This window comes from Equus caballus, chromosome 5 (assembly GCF_041296265.1).
Source record: "Equus caballus isolate H_3958 breed thoroughbred chromosome 5, TB-T2T, whole genome shotgun sequence".
Classification (NCBI taxonomy): Eukaryota; Metazoa; Chordata; class Mammalia; order Perissodactyla; family Equidae; genus Equus; species Equus caballus.
The window spans coordinates 15,379,336-15,406,053 of record NC_091688.1 but is presented as its reverse complement, the minus strand read 5'-3'; the positions used below and the strand labels follow the sequence as shown (position 1 = coordinate 15,406,053).

At 36.3% G+C, this 26,718-nt stretch overlaps 1 protein-coding gene across 1 annotated transcript in view; it reads right to left on the bottom strand.

Moving 5' to 3' along the window:
* XPR1 (xenotropic and polytropic retrovirus receptor 1) overlaps positions 1 to 26,718 on the bottom strand; it is a 198,600-nt gene that overhangs the window by 69,706 nt on the left and 102,176 nt on the right. Inside the window, exon 3 of the mRNA XM_023640652.2 lies at positions 7,925 to 8,026. Coding sequence (XP_023496420.2) covers positions 7,925 to 8,026 — 102 coding nt within the window. The remainder of the gene's footprint in view (positions 1 to 7,924; positions 8,027 to 26,718) is intronic.

The following is a 26,718-nucleotide window of genomic DNA, read 5'->3' as shown; positions in this document are numbered from 1 at the left end:
TGGAAGCACTTAACCATCAAAGACAAGGTGGGTGCATTTACCATAAAATGCAACAGGACAAATCAGTAATCAGAAAGTTTTACCCCACAAAGATTTTGGCTGTGGTTAATTGATCATGGTTATGCTTAGGAAGGAAATACACAGACAACCTACTGAAATACTGTTTAATCAATATAATATAAAAAAACTCCAGGTCTGGTAACCAAATACTTGATTTTAGTCACCACAATAGAGAGTCATGACCTCTTGCCTAGTTTCCAGACCTAAGCTGGAAAGTTCACAGACCCAGACTTTTTTTTTTTAAACAAGGTTGTCATTATTTTTTTACTTTTATCTTTACTTTTGCTGAGGAAGATTCACCCTGACCTAACATCTATCACCAGTCTTCCTCCCTCTATTTTGTATGTGAGCCACCGTCACAGCATGGCCACTGACAGACAAATGGTATAGGTCCATGCCTGGGAACTGACCTTGGGCTGCTGAAGCGGAGTGTGCCGAGTTTAACCACTAGGCCACCAGGGCTGGCCCCAAAGACTCATGCTGAATGGGATGCCAGGCTCCCTTTTGGATGGTTCCTGCTGCACTGCCAAAAGTCTATACTGTAAATCTTCCTCCAAGCCTTCCTCAAAGGGGCTAGTGGCCATTTACTAGAGTAACTGTGCACTGGGGAAAAGGAAATATCCAGACTTTTCAAGGATTTCTAGTTATTGCCTTTTGTATTAGTTTTCTATTGCTATAGAACAAATTGCCCCAAACTTAGTGGCCTAAACAAAACTCACTATTTAGCTCACAGTTTTGTAGGTCAAAAGTCCAAGCATGATGTTACGAGGTCCCGTCAGGGTCCATAAGACTGAACTCCAGGTGTCAGCTGGGCTGCTTTCTTATCTGGAGCTTGGGTTCCACAACCAAGCTCACTTGGTTGTAGCAGAATTCACTTCTTTGCAGCTGTAGCACTGAGGTCCTCGTTTTCTTGCTGGCTGTCACCTGGGATCTGCTTTTAGCTTCTAGAGAGTACCTTTACTCCTCTTCATCTTCATAGTCAGCAAGAGAGAAGACACTCTCATGTCAAAGCCCTCTCATGCTTTGAATCTCTCTCCTTAGGAATAACTCAGTCCCTTTTAAGGGTTCACCGTGAGTAGGTCAGGTTCACATGGGATAATCTCTCTTTCTTAAAGTGAACTGATTCAGGACCTTAATTACATCCACAAAAACCCTTCACAGCAGCACCTAGGTTAGTGTTTGATTGAATAATTGAGAGAAGGTATGTGTACATCATGGGGAGGGGATCTTGGAGGCCACCTTAGAATTATGCCTACCATATTCTGAACTGATGCAAATTTCTGGAGACTCCAAATGCCATTTGGTCCAGCAGTCAAATGGAAATTTATAGTGTTCAGGTGATAGATGGAATATTAGACCAGTTTTAACTCACAGTGGACCCAGTTGTTCTGTAGACTCATACTATGATTACTTCCCTAGTTCTAGAATGCATAATTGGAATAGAAACACCAGGTCACTGGTAGAATCTCCATATTAATTCTGAGCCAGGGTAAGGGCCATTATGGTAGGAAGAGCTGGTGGAAGTTCCTGGCACTTATCTGTATCAAGATACTACCCCAGAAGCAAAAACACATCCCTAGGGGAACTTCAGAGGTTAGTACCACCATCAGAGACTTGAAAGATACAGGGATGATATCTATCACATCCCCATTTATCTGTTTAGTCTGTGCAGAAGTTGGATGGATCCTGAAGAATGTGGATTATCATAAAATTAGTAAGATGGCAGCTTTGATGGCAGCTGCTATTCTAGATGTGGTATCATCACTAGAGCAAATCAACACAGCCTCTAGCACCTGGTGTGCAGCTATGCACCTAACAATGCAGCTACTCACCTGGTAGCAAAGACCAGCAATGAGCCGCAGATATCGAACCATTCCCCACTGGCACAGCTCAGCCACCTAGAGTCAGGTTGAGTGCACTGGATACTTTCTATCATGCACGGGGCAGAGATGTGTCCTTTCCAGAATGAAACCATTCTTGATATGGATGTGCCCTCCTTGCTCATAATGCTTGTGTTAGCACTGCTATCAACTGGAATGCCTTACAGACTTCAGTGTTATTTGAAATACAAAGTTTATAAGAATGTTGACCCATTGTAGATGATTCAGGATAGTTAATCTTGTTATATTACATGCAATTTTGGTACTGCTTTTATCTGGAATTCCTTTTTTTAAACTGAGGTATAACTGACATAACATTAGTTTCAGGTGTATAACAAAATGATTCAATATTTGTATATAAGGCAAAATGACCACCACAATAATTCCAGTTAACATCCATCACCATACACAGTTACAAATATTCTTTTTCTTATGATGAGAACTTTCAAGATCCTGGAATTCTTATTACCTGAAATTGTTACACCTCTAATATTGAAGTCTGAAATCTCCACATGTGAATAAAACATCCTATTCTTCCACTTTTCTCTCTAATCCCAACTCATTTCTTATTCTCTTACAACTCCAGCCTCAGTAAACTATTTGTAATCCTCCTCACACCCCAAATAATGTCATGTACTTTAATGCCACTATGCATTTGGATAGGTTTTTCCCTTGCCCTGGAACACGACACTCCAACCCGGGCCCCCCCCCCCACCGCTATGCCCAAACACACTCCTCCGAGAGCATATGGCAAATGCCCATGCATTTTCAAAGACCTAATTTAAACCTTACTTCTTTTAGGGTTTTTTTTCCCTCAATCCCTCTCTTTTCCTCCAAGTAAAGTCAATGCTTCTTCATGTCGGTTTCCATAGTACTTTGCAAAACTCTAAAATACCATTTATCATATTGTATATAAACTTAAAAAAACAGATAATTGATAAATAAACACATTACATGTACTCTGATATTTTCTATTCTACTATCTATTCTATTCATATTTTAGAAAATGCCTGTGATGACCCCAGGTATTTTAATTTCCTGACCAATTTATTGGGTCACAACCTACAGTTTAAAAGAGTATTAATTTAGATGATAGTCTGCTTTTTTGTGAAGATGCCATGCTGAAACTGTTACCCCAGGACTATGGCCATTCCCCAAGTCAGGCTTAGAAAGAAAGAAAAGATAGGAGGGAAGGAAGAGGAAAGAAAAAAGAATAGAGAAAGAAAATGAAGTTGGTTTCACATGATTTGTTTTTAATAGAAATCTCTCACTTTTTTTAACAAAATGAAGAAAGCAAAATTTATTGTTGATTGTAGATAAATAATTATAATTTTAACTTTCATCAGATGTCTTTCCAAGAAAGCAAGACAGACCACTTAGTTGCTTTAATTCATTTTCCCTACTTCCCACCTACTCCTAATCCTTCAATAGCTTAAGTAACTGATTCTGTTGTAATGAATTCAAGAGAATCATGATATAGGAAGAAATGCTAAGACAATGGGAATTTTATTTATTTTTTTAAACTCTTTTTTTTTTTTTTCCTTTTTCTCCCCAAAGCCCTCTGGTACATAGTTGTATATTCTTCGTTGTGGGTCCTTCTAGTTGTGGCATGTGGGATGCTGCCTCAGCGTGGTTTGATGAGCAGTGTCATGTCCGCGCCCAGGATTCGAACCAACGAAACACTGGGCCGCCTGCAGCGGAGCACACGAACTTAACCACTCGGCCACGGGGCCAGCCCCGACAATGGGAATTTTAAACAATACTACAGACCTATAATCATCTTAATTAATTAAACATATATTTAATCCACACTTTAACACATATATAAGCAAAGAGCAAAACCAGCCACTAAGTCATAGTTTAGCTATTTGAGTACTAGATACATATAATCACTTGTAAGACAAACATTTAGTATTTCAGTGAAACGTTCTTTTGTTTCACTACACACACACACAGTGGTATAACAACATACAATGTCTCAAATTCAATAAGAATAAAGAAAAATAAACATATAGCAAGACTGTATAATAGCAATAGTTCTGAGTAATTATTATCCAATTGGTCTTATGATGCCTGAAAATATTTTACAACCAAGAAATAAATCTGGTTCTATTGCCATAATTTTCCTACTTATAAATAACACCACTGAAACTAACCTTCCTTCCCTTCTTCTTTCCTTCCTTTCTGCCTGCCTACCTGCCTTTCTTCCTTCCTTCCTCCCTCCCTCCCTTCCTTCCTTTTCTGTCCGTCCTCGTAAAGAAAGGAAAAGCATGGGCCAGCCCCGTGGCCAAGGGGTTAAGTTCACACGCTCAGCTTTGGCAGCCCAGGGTTTTGCCGGTTCAGATCCTGGGCACAGACATGGTGCTGCTCATCAAGCCAGGCTGAGGCAGTGTCCCACGTAGCACAACCAGAAGGACCTACAACTAGAATACACAATTATGTACTGGGGGGTTTTGGGGAGAAGAAAAAAAAAGAAAAAAGAGTGGCAACAGATGTTAGCCTAGGTGCTAATCTTTAAAAGGAAAAAAAAGAAAGGAAAAGCACATAACATTGTTGTGAGTTCCTAATACAGTAACTGAAGCCAAAAAATGAGGTCAGAAAGAACTGAAATTATATAGAAACAAAAGAAAAAGCACTTAGCTATTTAAAACATTCCAACCACTAAAAAGGGCTTGCCTGTTTTAATTGTGAAATATTAACAGTAACAGATATATTCGAAGGTTTTTTTTTTATGTAGGCACATAAAAACACTGCTTAAAAGGTAAGTATTTTGAATGGTGAGAGAAAGCAAACTGGTTCAAGAAAAGAGAAAGATAATTGTAACATGAAAAGATTAGTAGTGCCATTGGAAAAGGATAATACTGGTCACCACAAAGAAGGTATCTAACACGACAGCCTTCAGGATTGATACCATTTTAGTGCTAGAAGAGGCCTGGGAGACTTTCAGGTAGACGATTAGCAATGCTAATCAGCAATGCTATCACCAAAAAGGATCTCTCCTTTAAAAAAGTTCCCTCTCCTCCCAGGGTCTTCAAATATTGAAAGATTTTAATCTATAAATCTAAATAAATGCCCATATCTTATTAACCAAAAATATGTAATAAAAAATAAAGAGCAGTAAAGTAACTTACATCAGGTTTTCTGAAATATTGAAAATAGCTTCTGATTCCTCACATGTGGAACCCTAAAGGACTGAGAACCAATTTGCTCATTTTACAACCAAGTACCTGGAGGCCTAGGAAGGTTAAATGGTAAACAACTTCTAAAAAAAGAATAAGGTTCAAAATCCAAAGTGTAATTGGTACGTTATAGAATTGGTATGAAAAGAAATATCCGCATTTTCGTAGTATTCATTCTATGCTTTGTTTGTTTGGGGTATTTAAAGGTACTAGTCAAGACCATAACACGCTTAAAAAAATGACCACTTTTAACTGACTATTAAATAGCTTGTGAGATGTAAGTGGGCAGAGGTAGGTTTATATGCTGAACTCATTCTTGTATTATTTATAGTTTTTCATGTGCCCTAGTGTCTGAGGATTGCAGTCTACAAGACAATCTGCCATGGAGAAGGCAGCTAAATAAGGAGAAAAATGATACTGTTTAGGACAAGCGCCAAATTCTATTTCTGTCAATCATGTCTTCATGTTACCCATCACTTCCTGACCTAGGAAAAAGTCAGTCTGGAGACTATCAATTTGTACCTACTCTGTGATGACATCAAGAGACATGCCCTAATGGCCCTGCCAATACACAAAGAGAATGGAAGTCATTAAATCACAGCCCCCCAATTTTTAATCGTAAAAAGCTTAAAATTATTTTTGAGAAGTAACCAAGTCTAAGATACTACTTTTTAAATTGAGGGTTGTAACTCAATATGGGGTCATGAAAGCAATTTAGTAGATCATAAATCAGTATTTAACAAATTAAACAGAAATAATTAAATATAGAAAACAGAATATATTACAAGTAGTAAGGATAAGGAGTTTCATAAAAAATTAATTATTTAAATATATTGCATATACACACATACAGATGCACATAAACATATATAAAACATGTATCTGTCTATGTGTAATGGGTCATAATTTTTATGTATTTTTTTACTGTAAGTCAAAATATAAAAAGTATGTATCTATTATTAAGAGTAGATATTTTCCTTGTAAACTAAAAGGCGTTATCTATTCTTTATGATCTAAATTATCCATTTAGAGTTGGGGTCAGAGATCCTTCCAAAACAAATCATAGTAAAAGAAAAATGCCAATAAACTTGACCTTATATATTTTTTCATTTACAGCCTTAGATCATCCCTAACAGCCTTTTCTCAGTCTAAACACTCTTTCCACTGAAATGCCTTCCTCTTTTAGTATCCTCTTCCTCCTTCTGCATGGCTGTCTTCTCCTTCTCTGTCTACACTGCTAGTTCCTCTTTATCCTCCTAATCTCCTAATTGTGGAAATCACCTTTATCCTTGAACATTGCAATTCCTTCTGAACATTTTCCCCATGCTGAAAATCTATCCATCTGCATGGTTCCAAATAATATTTCTATTTTGTCTCTGCCTTCTAGGTGCTTGTAACATAGTGAAAAGGACACACATATATGCCATGCCCTTTCATGGCTCTGTGCTTCTGTATAAACTGTTCCCTTTGCCTAGGAAGAAGTCCAGACATAAACAAAATGAGAAGGAGGACATAAAGTCAAGACATTTGATTCCTTTTTGTTTGTTTATTTTTCATTCGAAGGGAGTGACTTGCTAAGCAGACTAAACCAATAAAAAGGGAACTTAAAAATGCATTTATTCAACAATTCTTAGAGGAAATAACTACTGGAGCAAGGTCTTGAGGAGCTTAAATTCAGTCAGTAGTTGTAGAGATTTGCCATAGACTGAAGAGGGATATCTTTTCTACAAAGATTGGAAGAAGATAAGTAAGGGTAAGAATGCCTACAGGTATTTTAGGGGGAGAAGTGGCATAGATCTGCATATTATACACCAACAGGAGTTGAAGGCCTTATTTTTATTTGTAAAGTAGGAGGTATAATGAGCATGATGGGGAAGATGGTGGGGTCAGAGAATTCAAGAGAATAGCATAGGGTTTAGACAAGCACTTTGGAGCATGGAAAGGAGCAATGATTAGGACCCACAGGCAGCTTTGAGGACATAGTTAAGAATGCAAGAATGAATTTATAGTGGTTCAAATTTATTCTGCCATGTGATTTTTTTCCAGGTGTCCTAAGCAGCCTGGGGATAGTCATGAAGAAGGTAAAAGGCTGAACTGGTCCACAGGTGGAGTTTCACCAGGCAGAAGCAATACAAGGTAAAGGGATTAAAAACACAAGGGACAATGTGGTTAAAATGATTAATGGAGAGGGAAGTAGTTTTGGGAGAGACATGATCAACTGGAACAGAATGAGGGAGTCAAGGAAGTTGAGCTCTGTGAGATGGAAAAACAGATGTTTAAAGGAGCAGGAGAGTAAATATATATAAAAACAAAATTTAAAAGGGTCAGACATAAACAAATAGGTATTTTTTTTTATAGCATCTCGTAGATGCCACACTGGAGACTGCGCTCTAGAGAAACAGAGAGGAGTGTTCCATGGAATGGAAAGGAACAAAACTGACATAATTAATAAGCTCCAATTGTGTAATACAACTCTGAGAGAAATGATAAAACCAAGTTTCTGGCTCTTTAAAGCTTTGGACTGGGCTACAGTGAAGCTCTATCATGGTACTGCTTCACTTTGAGGTCCCGAAATCCTTTCAACTGCCAGAGAATCTAGGCAATGAAAACATAAGGTTTAAACATCGAGATACCAGATGCAGTCCTGCCTCAGCTAAAGAAAATATCCTTTAAGTGCAGGATAGCAAGGAAAACAAGCCTCAATTTTAAAACGATGATCAGCAGTTTAAACCGTGACATGGTAGGGTTTCTCCTATCTGAGCAGCAGAAATTGTCTTTTGTGTGTTGTACCAAAATCCTACTCACCTGAATAAAATGTGTTGATTTTGGCAAGTTCTTTTTCACAGGTTTGGAAAAATTTTTCTTCAAACTTGGCAAAATATCTCTTTACTGTGTCCTCATCTGTAACTGAAAGCAAAGAAAACAATAAATTTAATGTCCAAAGGCCAATAAGGAAAACTAGAGGAATAAAATTTAAATTACTACTTTCTTAATCTCCAAAATGACAACAATAAAGGTATTTCTCTGAAAAAAGGAACTGTGAACCATATTAAGAAAACATTAATCAAAGGCCTCTTCACAGGAACATAACCATTTTTTAATTGAATGAGACTCTCTAAATCTCTACTATAATAAATTTACAGTGATGGAGAAAAGTGTTCTAAGACTTCAGAAGAGGAAGACAGTACTGTAGACAGAGGTGATCAAGGAAGATTCAAGGTGTTGGGAGGTGAAGTGAGTAGGATTCAGGAAGAGAGTAGATTTAATATTTCAGGGAGGAAAAAAATGCAACAGAAAATGAAGACATGTATATGTAATACACTTCTGGAAAAAAATGAGTTGATTGTTCTAACTGTACTGAATTGCTATCTACTCATTTTTACTTTATGTGCATCGGACACAGAGAAAAACATACAGACTGATGATTATAAATTAGATATTCCAAACCTTTAATTGCTGGGTAGGAAGATAAATGAGTTGGGCAAGTGGGTGATTGCACAAGTGCAGTGATAAATGACAACTGACACCTTCAGGATAAGGAGTGGTAGGGATTCTGGCAAACTGGAAAGCACATGCTCATCTAGTTAGTTGCTGCCATGTGGTAATATGAGGCCCAGGTTGTCAGATCTTACAATTTTTCAGGAGAAGCCATAAATCTAGATATTTTTAAAAAACTATGTTGAAAAGATGTTCAACATCACTAATCATCAGGGAAAAGTAAATCAAAACTACATTAAGATATCACCTTACACCCATTGGAATGGCTATAATTACCAAGACAAAAAATAACAAATGTCAGAGCCAGCCCGGTGGTGCAGCAGTTAAGGTTGCACATTCTGCTTTGGTGGCCCAAGCTTCGCCAGTTCAGATCCCAGGTGCAGAACTATGCACCACTTGTCAAGTCATGCTGTGTCAGGCGTCCCACATATAAAGTAGAGGAAGATAGGCACGGATGTCCCACATATAAAGTAGAGGAAAATGGACACAGATGTTAGCTCGGGACCAGTCTTCCTCAGCAAAAGAGGAGGACTGGCGGCAGATGTTAGCCAGGCCTAATCTTCCTCAAAAAAAAGAAAAGAAGAAGAAGAAGAAGAAAATAACAAATGTTGGAGAGGTTGTAGAGAAAAGGGAACCCTTGTACACTGCCAGTGGGAATGTAAACTGTTTCAACCACTTTGGAAAACAGTATAGAGATTTCTCAGAAAATTAAAAATAGAAATACCATATGACCCAGCTATCCCACTACTGGGTATTTATCCAAAGAACTTGAAACCAGCAATTCAAAGAGACTTATGCACTCCCATGTTCACTGCAGCATTACTCACAAGCCAAAACACGGGAGCAACCCAAGTGCCCATCAACTGATGAATGGATAAAGAAGATGTGGTGTATATACATACAATGCAATAGTACTCAGCCATAAAAAAGACAAAATCGTCCCATTTCCAACAACATAGATGGACCTTGAGGGTATTATGTTAAGCAAAATAAGCCAGACAGAGAAAGACAAACACCGTATGATTTCACTCATATGTGGAAGATAAACACATGGACACAAAAAGAATAGTTTAGTGGTTACTAGGCGGAAGGGAGTTGGGAAGTGGGCACAAAGGGTGAAGGGGCACACTTATATGGTGACTGACAATAATGTACAACTGAAATTTCACAATGTTGTAAACTATTATGACCTCAACTTTAAAAAAACCACTATGTGGGCCAATCAATACATGTCTTTGCAGGTTGGATCCACTTTGTGAGTTCTGTCATATAAGCTTATCAATTTACTGAATCCTAAAAGTACAGATATATGTAGCTTCAGGAACCCCGAAGCCTATAAGGGTACATCTCTTGCCCAAGTGAGATATGACTAGACTCCAGATGCCAAACATAATATAGAACTATCCGATTTCTAGATCTCTGAGGCACTCTAAGCTTGAAACGTCTACACAAAGTATAGGGTCTTTTATGTCCCCTATATGCTCTAAATCTTAGTGCAATTCCAGAAACGCTTAAATAATTCACCTGTCCAAGAAAAGTGAAATGATATTTCCCTGAGTAATACGCAATACACACACACACACAAATTCATAGTACCAAAGATATTTTCAAGAAAAACAAAAGCTTAAAATGACGTTCTAAAAAAGCATATCAAATCTATTAATTTAATTTGAATAAAACAAATGTAAAACAAATTAGCACTACACAAATTCTTAACTTTTATTTATACATATCTACTTCCCTATCTCTTATGCTTTAGAACTGAACAGATAATGCAGGATTCTATCGATTTTGCAGTAAAGAAGGGATGGCCATTTTAAGTCCCTGACGTAAGCTCAGCAATTTAGGTACAATATAGGCTATAGCTGCCCAAGGCCACTAAGAATTATTTTTTCAAAGCATAAAGCCCGTCAAAGCTTTTTTTTAAGCTGACCTTGAGTTAAAGATGCCTCATGGTAACAGATGCTGCTCTTATAATAGAATCTAGCTATAGCTGTTTTAAAACAAGAGTAACATATTATTCTACTTAGTTACCTACTTTTCAAATTTTTTATTTTATTCTCCATTGTATTGTTAGGAGAGAAAACCTAAAAGCAAAAAATGAGTTTGCTCATATTTACTTTGTTTATCTATTAACAGACAATTTTCATTAACATAAAGTGATAGAAATAAACAAAGCTGTTCAGCAAAGTGATTTAAACATAGATTCTGTTTTGAAAATAATTTTAACATATATTAGTATTTACATAGAGGTTCCATATTCAGCAATATCAACTATTTAAAATATTACTAAGCACCTAGAAACAAAAAAACTTAAGCCTCTGAGAAACCAAAGCATATGAAATAAATTTTATGTATTAAAGCATGAATATTCTACCCATGAATCAAGCTTGTATGAATTCTTCATTTCCTCAATTTAGAGAATGTTTTATCTAAAAACCAGCAGTCTGTTATCCAGTTTTCTAGTTCACATATAACAGCCACAAATCAGAACAGGGTAGAGTAAGGTTATAGTAACACTAAGTAACAGCAAACAGAGAGAAAAGAGGAAAAAAACTATAGATAAAACTAGCAAGAACAGCTATGCAAAATAAATGAAGGAAAATGTTCTTGTCATCTCAGATTTCAAAAGACACAGTAATCTACTGTAATGAAAAGTACACTATTGGTAAAGGACTTTTTAAGAAACACGACAAAAAGAACAGAATAGAGAGTCTAGAAATATATCTACATATAGAGATTTAGATTACGATAAAAGGGGCTTCAAATCAGCGAAAAAAGAATGGACTGTATAAGAAATAGGATTGAGTCAATTGGCCATCCATTTAAAAACTCCAAATGGAATTAAAGAAACAGTATTAGAAAATATTAGAAAAAAATTTAAGTAACTCTACCTGGGGAAGGCCTTCCTAAACACAACACAAAACAGAGGTCATAAAGGGAATAACTGACATTCTCACAAAATGAAAAATCCGGGCCTGCCTGGTGGTATAATGGTAAACATGTGTTCTGCTTTTGGGGCCTAGGGTTCGCTGGCTTGGATCATGGGCATGAACCTACACACTGCTCATCAAGCCATGCTGAGGCGACATCCCACATAGAAGAACTAGAAGGACATAGAACTAGGATTTACAACTATGTACTGGGGCTTTGGGGAGAAAGAAAACAGAGGAAGACTGGCAACAGATGTTAGCTCAGGGCCAATCTTCCTAAAAATATATATACGTAAAAATAGTTAAAAAAAAAAAAGAGAAAATTCTGCATTCTACAAGACACTATAAGCAAAGTTAAAAGACAAGCAACAGACATGAAACACATATTTGCAACATTTAAAATAAAGGATTCATATGCAAAATACATTTAAAAGAAATTCTTACAAATCAATATTAAAAGGATATTCCACAAGAAAAATGGGCAAATTAGAGCAATTCATAGAACGAACAAATAAAGGGATGTTCAACATCCCAGATATCAGATAAATGCTACTTTAAAATAATGAAATATAATTTTTCAACCATCAGATTAGAAGCAATTATAAAATACTGATATTATTTTGGGAATGGTGAAGGTAAATAAACACTCCCACTTTCCGTGGTGGGAATGTAAATTTTCCTTTTAGGAAGACAGACAGTAGCTATCAAAATTTTCAGTGTGTTCAATCCCACACGAAGGAAATATATTCTAAAGGAATCTCTGCATAAATGGATGTATCTGCAAGGATGTGCATGCACCATTATGTTTAATAATGATAAGGAAAACAAAGTGATGCCCAACAAAAGGGGAATAGTTAAATAAATTATAATAATATCATATAACATTATGCAGCCATTTAAGAAATGATATACATACATCTTGATATCTATGAAAAACCCAGACACACTGCTGAGGAAAATGTTTAAAAAACAGAATATGTACAGCATGATCTCACTTATGAAAAAATATGTGCATAAATTAATATTCATATGTACATTCATAGAAAGAAGATTGGAAGGATGCCTGCCAAATTTGTTAATTGGGGTTATCGCCTTTGAGAGAGAAGTAGGTATGAGAGATTCTCACATTTTGCTATCTACATTTATTGTATTGTTTGAATCTATCACAATGAAATGTATTCATGATGGATAAATAAATTACATTGTATAAATAAAGGGTATTATTGACTGGAAGAAAAAAAGAAACATGTCACATCCAAATCTTTAAATTATACACAGTAAAACCTAACCAGCATAGCTATTTGAAAAGAGTATCTGTATCAGAATTTAGAGGTACATGGAATGATTAAGCCTTTCAAATTCAGTTATGAGAAGTCGGTAGAATGCAGATTTACAGAACATCAATTTCTATTATATGATTCTTCCTATAACCTATGTGCTGAATAATGTTAGAAATCAGTAACTCTAAATTGGAAAAACAGAGAATTTCCATGTTCAGAAATCAACTAACCCAATTTCCTTGTTTTATAGGTAAGGAAATACTGGTGTAGAGAGCCTACATAACAGTACAGCTTTTTTACCCCTCCAGTAACAATCTAAAGTTTTATAGAGATTCACTGTTTTCTTATTACAAAATAAAGAATATCAAAGTGACTACTATGTGTTACATGGGTGTTATGGACTGAATTGTGCCCCCACCACCAAACTTCTATGTTGAATCCCGAAGCCCCGATGTGGCTGTATTTGGAGATAGGGCTTTGAGTAGGGAGTGAAGGTTAAATGAGGTCGTTAAGGGTGAGGCTTTATTCCAATAGGACTGGTGTCCTTATTAGAAGAGGAAGACTACCTTAATACCTCATGCCTGTCAGAATGGCGGTCAAAGAGACAAGAGATAACAAATGCTGGCGTGGATGTGGAAAAAATGGAACACTTCCACACTGTTGGTGGGAATGTAAATTGGTGCAGCCACTATGGAAAACAGTACGGCGATTACTCAAAATATTAAAACTACAATATGATCCAGCAATTCCACTTCTGGGAATATATCCAAAGAAATGAAAACACTAACTCAAAAAGATGCCTGCACCCCCATGTTCACAGCAGCATTATTTACAATAACCAAGACATGGAAACAACCTAAGTGTCCATCGACGGATGAATGAACACAGAAATTGTAGTATATACACAATGGAATATTATTCTGCCATAAAAAACAAGGAAATCCTACTATTTACGATAGCATGGATGTAAAAAGTGAGGAAATCCTACTATTTACAACAACATGGATGGACCTTGAAGGTATCATGCTAAGTGAAATAAGTCAGAGAGAGAAAGAAAAATACTGTGTGATCTCACTTACACATGGGATCTAAACAACAACAAACAACTCATAGAGAAAGAGACCAAATTTGTAGTTACCAGAGGCAGGGGGTTGGGAGAGGGGGAATAAGGAAGGTGGTCAAAAGGTACAAACTTTCAGTTATAAGACAAATAAGTACTAGGTATGTAATATACAACATGATGACTATAATTAACACTGCTGTACGATATATAGAAAAGTTATTGAAAGAATTGATCTTAAGAGTTCTCATCACAAGGAGAAATTTTTTTCTTTTCTTTTTATTGTCCCTATACAAGATGATGGATGTTAACTGAACCTATTGTGGCAATCAGTTCACAATATATATAAATCAAGTCGTCATGCTGTACACCTTAAACAATGACGTATGCCAATTATTTCTCGATAGAACTAGGGAAAAAAATTTAAAAAAAAAAGAAAAAGAGGAAGAGACATCAGAAACACCCTTCTTCCTCCCTCCCCACCCCTCCTCGTGCAGGTGCACACTGAGGAAAGGCCATGTGAGAAATAGCAAGAAGGCTCTCTGCAAGCCAGGAAGCGGGGCCTCACCAGAAAAGCCAGCACCTTGATCTTGCATTTCATGACTCCAGAACTGTCAGAACATAAATTCGTGTTGTTTAAGGCACCTAGTCTATGGTATTGTTATGGCAGCCCTAGCAAAATAATAAGTTGGACTTAAATTGTCCTGAATTCATTAATTTATCACAAAAGACTAAGCCTAGTTCAAAGAAACCTAGCATAAATAAGTGCAAATCTTATCAAGATATATCAACAATTACAAGAGTAGCATCAAGAGAAAAAAAAGGATGACAAAGGGGTGAAAAAAATCCAGAATTGGTGAAAATGACTCAGAGCAGTGCTGTAGAGAACTTTGCTCTAAGTCAATACTAATTAGTCAGTCACACTAAAGAGAGAGAGAATGAGGGAGAGATTTCTTTGTCATTTCTACTGTGGTTTTTTATCTCACATTTGTGGATGACAGACAATTTCTTTCTCACCCACCCGCTAAATTACTAAGCTAACAGCAAAGGACTTGAAGAGTACTAATCAAGGGAAAATATTCATACTGCATAGCAACCACCATTCAAGTGCTTTTTACAGCACTTTTCAGGAATATTTTTTTTTTATACCAGAAGTATCATCTTACTTTCACATGCAATCTCTCAAAAACCAATTCTTTAAAACCACTATTAATTCTTTCAAATATCTTTTATGCTCCATTCAGATTTTTACTACTACTTTCAATTTTCTTAATTTCCAGATCTGTGACATACTGAAGATAGGGATTATATCATGTTTATCTTTATAGATCCTATGCCCAACATAATGTCTGATACACAGTATGTGCGCCATACATTATTTTCTTGAATTGTAAATGTTGAAACAACGTTAATAATTCTTGTAAAAATTATATGCTTTAATAAAGTTTTTTAAAAAAGCTCCAACAAAAGGATATTCAAGTGCAAAAGAATGAATTTGCAACCCTACCTCATACCATATACAAAAATTGTCTAAATGGACCAAAGATTTAAATGTAAAAGCTAAATCGATAAAACTCTCAAAAGAAAACAGGCGTAAATCTTCATGATCTTAGATGAGGAAATGGTTTCTTAGATATGATACCAAAAGCACAAACGATTTAAGAAAAAACTGACATATTGGACTTCATCAAAATTTAAAACTTCTATGTTTAAAAGGGCAATATCAAGAAAGTGAAAAGACAATCATAGAATGGGAGACAATATCTGCAAACCATTTATTAGATAAGGGTCTAGTATCTAGAATATATAAGTAACTTCTTAGAACTCTATAATAAAAAGACAAATAACCCAATTAAAAAAATGGGCAAAGAATCTCAATAGACATTTTGCCAAAAGATACACAAATGGGGGGCTGGCCCCGTGGCCGAGTGGTTAAGTTCGCGCACTCCGTAGCAGGCGGCCCAGTGTTTCGTTAGTTCGAATCCTGGGCGCGGACATGGCACTGCTTGTCAGACCACGCTGAGGCAGCGTCCCACATGCCACAACTAGAAGAACCCACAACGAAGAATACACAACTATGTACCGGGGGGCTTTGGGGAGAAAAAGGAAAAAATAAAATCTTTAAAAAAAAAAAAAAAAAAAAGATACACAAATGGCCAATAAGGACATGAAAACATTTCAACATCATCAATCATTAGGGAAATGCAAATCAAAACCACAATGCCACTTTATACCCAGTAGGATGCAATAATAAAAAAAGAGACAATAACAAGTGTTGGCAAAGATGAGAAATTGGAACCCTCATCTACTGCTGGTGGGAATGTAAAACGGTGCAGGTACTCTGGAAAACAGTTTGGCAGTTCCTCAAAAAATTAAATATAGAGTTACCATATGATCCAGCAATTCCACTTCTAGGTATACACCCAAGAGAAGTGAAAACATATGTTTACACAAAAACTTATACATGAACTTCCATAGCAGCATTATTGATAATAGCCCCAAAGTGGAAACAATCCAGATGTCTATCATCTGATGAATGGATAAACAAAACATATATCCATATAATGGAATATTATTCAGCCATGAGGCATACTATTACATGCTACCACATGAATGAAACTTGAAAACATTACACAAAGGAAAAGAAGCCAGACACTAAAGACCACATATTGTATAATTCTATTTATATAAAATATCCAGAACAGGTAAATCCATAGAGACAGAAAGTAGATTAGTGGTTGGCATCGGCTGAGGGAAGGGGGAATGGGGCATGATGAAAATGTTGTGGAATTAAGATAATGGTGATCGTGGTAAAACTTTCTAAATATATTAGAAACCACTGAATTATACACTTTAAAAGGGTGAATTTTATAGTATCTGAATTATATCTCAATAAAAAATACACTTTAACTCCAAGTTTAACCTTTTAACAGAAACACTGATAAATTAAAACTTATTCATTTATTTATTCAACAAATAATTATTGTGCCTATCAGATTTTAGGCTCTGTGTTAAATGTGGGGATATAATGATGAACAAGATAGATGTGGCTTCTGCCCTCATAGAATTTGCATGCTAGTGACTAAGGCAAAAAGAAACCCACACAAATAAACAAACAAAGAATTACAAACTGGAAAGTGTTGTGAAGGCAATAAACAGGGTATTGAGACAGAGAATAGGTACTGGAATGATGACTGTCCTTTGGCAGGGTAAGGGATGATCAGAAAAGATCTTTCCTTGGGAGATGACATTTAATCTGAAACCTGAACCTAATGGATAAGAAAGAGCAAGTGCAAAATGCTTCCCCACAGAAGGAACAGTAAATTAGGAAAGAAACTGGGGTGCCTGAGGATCTGAAAGCAGGCCACAACGGGACTGACAGAAGGTAGTGACAGGAGTTAAGGTTAGGGAGGTAGGCAAAGGCCTTTACACACGGAAAGGTCAGAAAGGTCCATGTTAAGTTTGGATTTGATTCTTTTTTTTTTTTGAGGAAGATCAGCCCTGAGCTAACATTTGCTGCCAATTCTCCTCTTTTTGCTGAGGAAGACTGGCCCTGAGCTCACATCCATGCCCATCTTCCTCCACTTTATACGTGGGATGGCTACCACAGCATGGGGTGCCAAGCGGTGCCATGTCTGCACCCAGGATCCGAACTGGCGAACCCCGGGCCACCGAAGTGGAACATACGAACTTAACTGCTGCGCCACTGGGCCAGCCCCTGGATTTGATTCTAAATACAATGGAAAGTATTGAAGAGTTTTAAGGAGTCTAAAATAGCAGGGGGAAAAAGTAGAATCAGGGTTTTTTTACTAAATGATAATTTAAAATAGCATTTCCTAGGACATTAGGTACATGGATGAAGAAAGAGAAGAAGAATTCCAAGGAATTCAAATGAGTTTGGGAAATAGTATAAATAGAGTTAAACTGATTTCTTTAAGGTAATAGTTCTCAATTAGGGACGATTTTGCCTTCCAGGGGACAATATCTGGAGGCATCTTTGGCTGTTGCAACTGGGAGGGTGTTACTGGAGTCTCATGGACAGAGGGCAGGGATGCTGCTAAACATCCTACAATGCCCAGAACATCATCCTCTCTCTCCCCTCCACCTCAACAAAGAATTATCCAGTCCAAAATGTCAGTGGTGCCAAGGTTGAGAAACTCTGCTTTAAGTCAAAAGAAACTTTACTATAATATACTTTACTAGTATGAGAGGGAGAGGTAGTATGTTGTTTGTCAACGTATCTATAAGAATACAATCCTTCTTGGGGATGGAGGTGGAAAAGGCAGGGGGAAGATAAAGGAGGGGGTAGTGAGTATTTATTAAAATTTTCAGGAACATTATTCTGTGGAACACTAGTTTGAGAGGCACTTACTTTAATATCACCACCATGTGGTCTGCGTTTTTGTTATATTCCATATGCAATAATTTCTACGACTTCTTAGCTTCTCAAAAAGTACTCATAAATCAGAGAGCTGATGAATAAAAATTAACATGTGACTAGGTTCCATCAAATATAGGAAGAATATTTAGCACTATTGGTTTCATGCTTTTAAGAAAAGAAGGTGTTTTGGTTTTTTTTTTAAGTGTGATTTACAAATTAGGAATAAATAACTTGAAATTCTATTTTTTCCCAAATGCTAGTTCATCAACAGATGGGTGAATTATATAAAGCATACGGCAAAGAAGATTTTAAACATAAAAAATGTTACTCTATAGTCATTGGTGTAGTAGAAATAGAACTACTTGGGAGTCATTCATTCAACAAATATTGAGTCCCTCCTATGATGCACCAGGCAATGAGGCAGGTGCTAGGGATACAATGATAAGCAAAATACACATAAACTCTGCCCTCAGAGATTATACTCTATCTGGAGCAACAGACTTTAATCAAATAATCACACAAATATACAAACTGTAATATGGGTTTAGAATAAAAAGTAAAGACGAGAAAAAACAGCAATGGGACCTATCCAGTCTGCAAGGCCTGGGGGGAGGGGAGATGTGGGAGTCTTCATCAAAGTATCACTTGAGATGAAATCTGAAGGATAAGTAGGCATTTAGTAGAGCAGTAGAAGCGCTTCAAGCAGCAGGAATAGCATATAACAAGATGCCATAGAAAGAAACGAGCATGGTACATTTGAGAAACTGAAGAAGCCTGTGTGACTGAAATTCAGGGAACAAGGGGGGACAGAGATGGCAGTTAAGGCTAGAAAGGCAAGCAGGGGCCTGATCAGTTAGAGCCTTGCAGAATAAAAGACTAGTTTTTTTTCCTATGACCAAGGAGACATCTCTAAAGGATTTGAAGCAGAAGAATGACTGTGATCAGATATGCTTCGTAAATGAAAGGATATGGGGAGGCCAATCAGAGGTAGTACAGTAGATATCAAGTGAGTGATCCTGACAGCCTGAACTTAAATGAGGGTACTAGAGACAGCGAAAGAAGCAGAGAAATTCAAGAGAGATTCTGGAGGGAAAAACCAATAGATTTTAGTGACTCAATGGATATGGTTCCGTTGCCAACTACCTGTATTAGTTTGAGGAAGTGACTCTCTGGCTCTGTGTTTTCTCTTTGACAAATGAGGGCATTTCACTAGGAAATCTCTAAGTCTTCCTCTAGCTCCAAATTTCATATCCTATAATTAAAGCTGCTAATTTCTGCAAAATGATTCTGAATCCAACTAGGCTTAAGTGGTCCTAAACAAGATTTTCTGATCTATCTTCAGATTTCACCATATGAGCTTTAATTAAATGTGCTTTTAAAATAGTCCTGGTAGAACAACAACAAAAAATTATTTTAATTCACAATAGAGACATGTAATTGAGATGACATTAACGTCACTGGAGCTAGCTCTGATACAACTGAAACTATTTATCACCCCAATGAATATTTACCTAACATCTGCTAGGCAAAAAATACCAATAAATGAAATAGCAATAAATAATTCCAACAAGGGCATAACTAATAGGAAAGCAAGTGGTATATATCAGTGTTTTAAAATGTTTTTTGCTCTTGTAATCTCTGAATTTTGAAAAAGTATCTTGCATATTTTTACGTTTATGAGAAAAGATTTTGAATATATTTAAATAGTTATTATCAATGTAATTTCTGGTACATTGTAATTATTTGCACTTTAAAACAATGACATTATTTTAAATGTAACTAATGGAATTTAAATGTCATAGCAATATGATAAGCACCATACCATCATTCATTATCGAATACACAAATAAGCTCTTCTTTAACAGTTGGAAATTTTACATAATTTTGTTTTCTTCTTGAACTTCTATTTCCATTCTACATTACATTACATAATTTATTCTAGTATATTTTTAGGTTTGAAAATCATTTATTGATCATTCTATCATACTTCCTAGCCATTAAATGTATGTAAATTAAAATTTAAATACAAAAACTTTCCTAACCATAAAGCTCTGAATACTAAAATTTCTTCTAGATTGGGCTATCATTACAATGATTAGAACACACTACATCAATACAACACAAATATGCAATAAACTTTGATAAATATTAAACATAAAAAGTAAAATATTACTGAGAATTTGAAAATAAATCTCAAATTTAAATGGGTAGAGCTTTTTCTCCCAATCAGTTCATATATCCATTGATAAATGTTACAGTATTGCTAGAATGATAAATATTATATTATTTGCTGGAATGATTAATATTACATTATTTACTAGATTATGAATATTGTAGAATGAGACAATTAAGAAGCATTGCTACCCCTATTTTTCATCTTATAGATGTAAGTGCTAAGAAACTTCGGTCACATAAATAAGAAGATCAGAATCAAAGGTTATTGTAGCAATGTTAATTCTTTGAACTCTTTCCAAGTGTTTTCCAAAAACTGCATATTGATCTATCATTAAAAATTAGTTTTAATAATTTATAAGCTGACAATTAAGTCTTCCTTCAATTTCATTAAAAACAATCTGATTTCAAAAGGATTTCTTGCCCCATTAATCACTCCCTTTCTCAACTTCTACACCAAGTTATTTGAGTACTTCAGGCTAGTCCTTTATTAGGGGGCCAGAGAGGCAATGCAGCATAACAAAACTCAGAACTAGTAAGAGACAATGCTTTCTTTTATAAAATCAGGGAAAGGCTGTTTGAAAGGGGACCCCTTGACTGCTGGCAATAACTCAGGCAAATCAATTTCAGGAATTAGTATACATGAAAGATCTAGAAGTGGATTTCCGAAAAGGACAATAAAAAAGGACTTTTTCCCAGCACTGTTCTTCATTAAACCAACATGACAAAATACTAATTTGTATACAGATGATATTTTCAAGAGAATTATCTATTCTTTACTGAAGGACTTCCATTTGCTAATTCTGTTAGCCTAATTAATTATTTTATATAACTGTAAAGTATATGCCCATTATTTAAAGCCACTTTGTTAATCAAATCTATCTAGTTAGATCCACCTTTAGCTGCACTATTACTAATCACAGTTTTTTTCACTTCTGCAAAGCAACAGGTTATATATATTATTAAGACTGGAGTTACTATAAACAAAGCAAATACACAATATCTGATGATTATCCAAGATGAACAGGATTAGTTTAACTGAACTGTCAGTCTTTTTTTTTAGCAAAGATGAATATAAAGAATGAACCATAAGAATTATAACCACTGTGCTTACTTATTCCAGGAATAAAGTTTTCCAAGAACTACACTTATGTAACCATCTCATTTCTCTCTCAAGTGGCAGGCATGTAGCTAAAGACAGAACACATTTATGATGAACATATCATCAATATTCCAGTCAGATATAAAAAGCTAAGAAACACAAGTTTGTAACAAAAAAAGTATTGAAAAATCAAGGTATGTTTTACTCTGTTAATTCTTTAAGATCCATAAACTACATCTTTGTTGAAAAATTTTCCCAATATTCCCAAATTTTATTCTGATTTCATAGCAACATACTGACTAAAAACAAATTAAATTCTTAGCTCAAATTCCCTAAAAGCCAGTTTTGTATTTAAATTTTTATATGCTTCTCTCCTCCTCTATATTCTGGGGCCATTCAGTATTCTTTAAATTAGACCAGAAAAGCAGACACTTACTTGTCTGATAAAGACAATGACTGACAGAAAATTAAGAAAATACATCCCAGAATCATACTGAGACAGACGAGAGAACAAAGGAAAAGTATATAAAACAATGAAATTAAGGAAACAACTCACTACTAAAATGCAATTTTTAAAAAAGCTTAGTGATTTTATATATTTAAACAGAAGATTTGGACAGGTGGAAAAGTGTCTATTTCCTTGAGGAAAAAAGAACATATTCAATTCAATTTAAAAAATATTAACTAGGGGCCAGCCTCACGGCCGAGTAGTTAAGTTTGCATGCTCCACTTCGGGAGCCCAGGGTTTTGCCAGTTCGGATCCTGGTCGCGGACGTAGCACTGCTCATCAAGCCATGCTGAGGCAGCATCCCACATGTTACAACTAGAAGGGCCCACAACTAAAAAGAAATAGACAACTATGTACCGGAGGGCTTTAGGGAGAAAAAGGAAAAATAAAATCTTTTTAAAAAAATTAACTAATTTCTGATCCAAAAAATCAGTTTGGGCTCTTAATTGCACATAGACTAACTTGCCATCTAGGCAACTAAAGGATATTTTACAGCTGAATCTCTCTTAGTTCAACACATGGACTAGGGGTTCCATCCAAGATGGCAACACGGGAGGCCCCTGAATTCACCTTTTCCCAACAGATACACTGAATCTACAGCTACTTACAGAGAATTCCCTCTGAAAGAAATCCGGAAACTAGCTGAGTGACTCCTACACATTGGACAAATGAAAAAATCCCCACATCACCCACCTCACCCACATCGAAACAGGTGGGAAAGGCTGAGACATACTCTTGCCATAAATCCCACTCCTGGCAAAGTGCCAGACAATCAGGAAGGAACTTTCAACTCCCAATTCCCAGCTTCTCCCAGAGGAGAGCAGGGGTTGGACACCCCATCTAAGGGAGAAATAGACAGCAATACAATAACGGGAGTGGACTTCAACAATCCAGTTTCAACAATGCACAGATCACCCAGACAGAATTATCAATAAGAAAACAGGGGACAAAAACTACAAGTTAGACCAGATGGACCTAACAGACATTTACAGACCTTCCATCCAACAGCAGCAGAATATACATTCTTCTCTAGCACACATGGAACACTCGCCAGGATAGATCATACGTTAGGCCACAAAACAAGTCTTACTAAACTTAAGATGGCTAAAATCATCAAGCATCTTTTCTAACCACAATGGTATGAAACTAGAAACTCATGTCTTGACCGCTATAGCTATCCTGAACTATATTCAGTTCCTTGAACCAGCCATACTTTTCTTATCTTTGGACCTTAACACAAGCTGTTCTCCTGCCTGAACATTTTCTCCTTAAGCATCCCAAAACGATCTCCTCCCTCAGCCCCAACATTCATGTTCATATTATCTCACCTGTTCTCTGACACTTACCCTCTTAAATAACTGTTCTGAGAGACATGACTGACTGGAACAACTCTAAACATACTTAACACAGTAAATTATTGACTGTAAACAGTCTATATCCCTGGGGACAAGGAGTATCAGGTAAATTTCAGGCACAGAATAGGAGAAAGGGTACTAGAGAACTGTGCCTTGGGGAGCTAGAAAAGGGAAAAAGTTACAATGAACCTTGTGTGTTGGAGTGGAATGAGATATATCAATGTGAACTCAGAGTTGTTAATATATAGGCAGATAGACAGACACATACAGAAATATAGATATGCCTATGTGCAAGGGTTAATACACACACATACACACACACACATTTCCTAGCTATATCTGCTATCAGAGTATAGGAGCAATGATACTCTAACAACAGTGAGGACACCTGGGACTCAAATCTTGATTTCTAAATACCATTCTCCAATAAAAGAACTCAGGGCTCTCATGAAAAGAGGTTGACTCCAGGGTTGGAGCAGGGAAAATACAAGATGAGCCTGGAATACCCTGTGATACTTGAAAATAAGCAATCCTCACAAAAGGATGGAGGCATGTCAAAAAGACATAGGAGCCAGTCTGAAGCACATCCTAATGGCCAAAGCAATAAAATAAAATGATAGTACTGTATTACAGTCTATAGAATAAAGCAAATATCCACAGGTCCATATTGATATAAATAAATAATTGATAAGCAAAAAATATGGGGGAAAGGACAGTTCTCCCATGCATAAGAATTCTAATTTAAAAATGTAGAAGGAATGAGAGAAATACAAAATCATCATTAGGCAAACACCAAAGTATTAAGCTGCTGCAGGCAAGATCCACCCATAGGTGCTAAAATCAGTGGGCAAAAGTTTGAGGAGCAGGAAGGTATTTATCAATACAAAGGGAAAAATAGCAACTACAGCGCAGAAACTGGGTGGACGCTAATCTAGGCAAGTAATCCAGGTTAACAGCACCAATAAAATATGACATAGCAACATCATGTTCCCCCTGAAATGGTGCTCTATGAAGGACACATCACTTCTGTGGTATTCTTGACAAACAGGCATAACCTGAATCTATTAATGAAAAAACATCAGACAAAAATAAACTTAGAGGTATTGTACAAAATAACTCATCAACGTATACTATTCATCAAAGTATCCAAGTCATAACTAAAGAATTGTCACAGATTGAAGGAGACTAAACCGACAAACAACTCAGTACAACGTGGAATCCTGAAGTGGATCCTTGTACAGAAAAGGACACAAGGAGAAAATCCCATAAAATTCTAATAAGGTCTGTAGTTTAGTCAATAATATTGTATTAAAATGTTAATTTCCTGGTTTTGATCATTGCACTATGGTTAAGTAAACTGTCAACATTTAGGAAACTGGGTGAAGAATATACACGAAATCTCTGTACTATTCTTGCAACTTTTCTATAAGTTTAAAATTATTTCAGGGGCTGGCCCGGTGGCGCAGCGGTTAAGTGCGCACGTTCCGCTTCAGCAGCCCGGGGTTGGCTGGTTCAGATCCCGGGTGCACACATGGCACCACTTGGCACACCATGCTGTGGTAGGAGTCCCACATATAAAGCAGAGGAAGATGGGCATGGATGTTAGCTCAGGGCCAGTCTTCCTCAGCAAAAAGAGGAGGATTGGCAGTAGTTAGCTCAGGGGTAGTCTTCCTCAAAAATAAAAAAACTATTTCAAAATAAAAAAGGTTAATTTGAAATGTCTATGATTTGAAGGCATACAAATTAAAAAATAAAAAACAATTCAAACCTAGTCAAGACAAAAATTTAATTGTAATACCATTCCCCATGCTACTTAATTTATAATACAGTCTAAAACAAGTCTTAAATAGCAATGTTATATATTCAACAGTAAATACTTTTTAAATGTCTACTGTGTGCCAGACACTGAGCTACTGACTAGGAATACAGTGATCAAGAGGTTAACACAGTCCCTGCCCTTTGAGAGAAAACAGATACTCAACAAGTAATTAGAAGAGCAGTGCATGTAATAAAAAGGAAAGCACAGGATGCCAGGGGAAGCATGACAACAGGTACTAACAAGCCAGTGTAAAGTGGCAAGTCTTCTTGAGGAAAGACACTTCAGTTGAGATATAAAGAAGAAACTGAGGGACGTGGGGCAGGAAGAGGTAACAGCATGTGAGAACTGAGAGCATGGCTGACTCGAGAAAATATCCAGTACTGCTGAACCAGACCAAGTGAAAGAGAAAGTAATCTAGAATGAGACTGAAGAGAGAGGCAGGGGGCAGATGAAGGGGCTATGTGAGACTTGTAAGCAGGGGAGTAATACAATCTGATGCACTTTTAACAAGATTATTTTGAGTTGAGGGTGAAGAGACTGAGACTTTCACTTCTGGAAACAAAGCAGACTAGACACACTGAGGAACCTTCACAGTACAGAACACCTAAAAATGCTGAAAGAAATAAGGCATCTTATTAGTAAGAGACACCTTCAAAGGACAAAAACCTACAAGAAAACACAAATCCAAGAAGAAACTGAGCACTGAAGCAAAAGGCTACTGCAAGGACATCTGCAGAGATATGCTGGCTAATGAAGAGTAAACTATCAAAATTTAACAGTACTTAGATATAAACATAGTAACAAGCTCAAAACCAAAAATAGTTATTTAAAAGAGAGAATACTGAATTTAAAAAACCAACAAATATTGATGACCTTCACCACAGATAATTTGATAGATATGCTCTAAAAGTAAGTCCACGGGCTCTACTCCTGGGAGCACCAAAGTTGACCTGATTTTTTCTTTCCAGTTGATCTAGCTACTCTGTTCTTTCAATTCTATGTGCTATAATAACATCCTTCAACAAATCCTCGTTTTACTTAATCATGTAACTTCGAGTGCTTGCAATGAAAGAACTCAACTAATAATCATTTCTACACTTAAAGTAGAAGACACCATACATCCATGGAGGTGAATAATTTCTACCTACATTTAGGATATCTGTCACCAGGAGACTCACAGTACATGTTTAGGGGAGTCAAGACACTATAGACTTAACTTCTACATTTAGGCAACTCTATTATGCAATTTAGATCTTAAAAGAAATGAGCAAACTCTGTATAAATGCAATTCTCTTCAGATGACTCAGCTATTAGAAACTTAATTCATCTGAACATCTTTTAGCTCTCTTTTATATCTTATGCCAAGGTCACTAGATTTTGTACAGCTCTGGGCTCCCATATTTTTCCCAGGGGCCTGATGTTATCATATACTTTTACTTAATAAGTACTAGGAAAGGACATAATTATTTCAATAAAGATTACACTTAATTT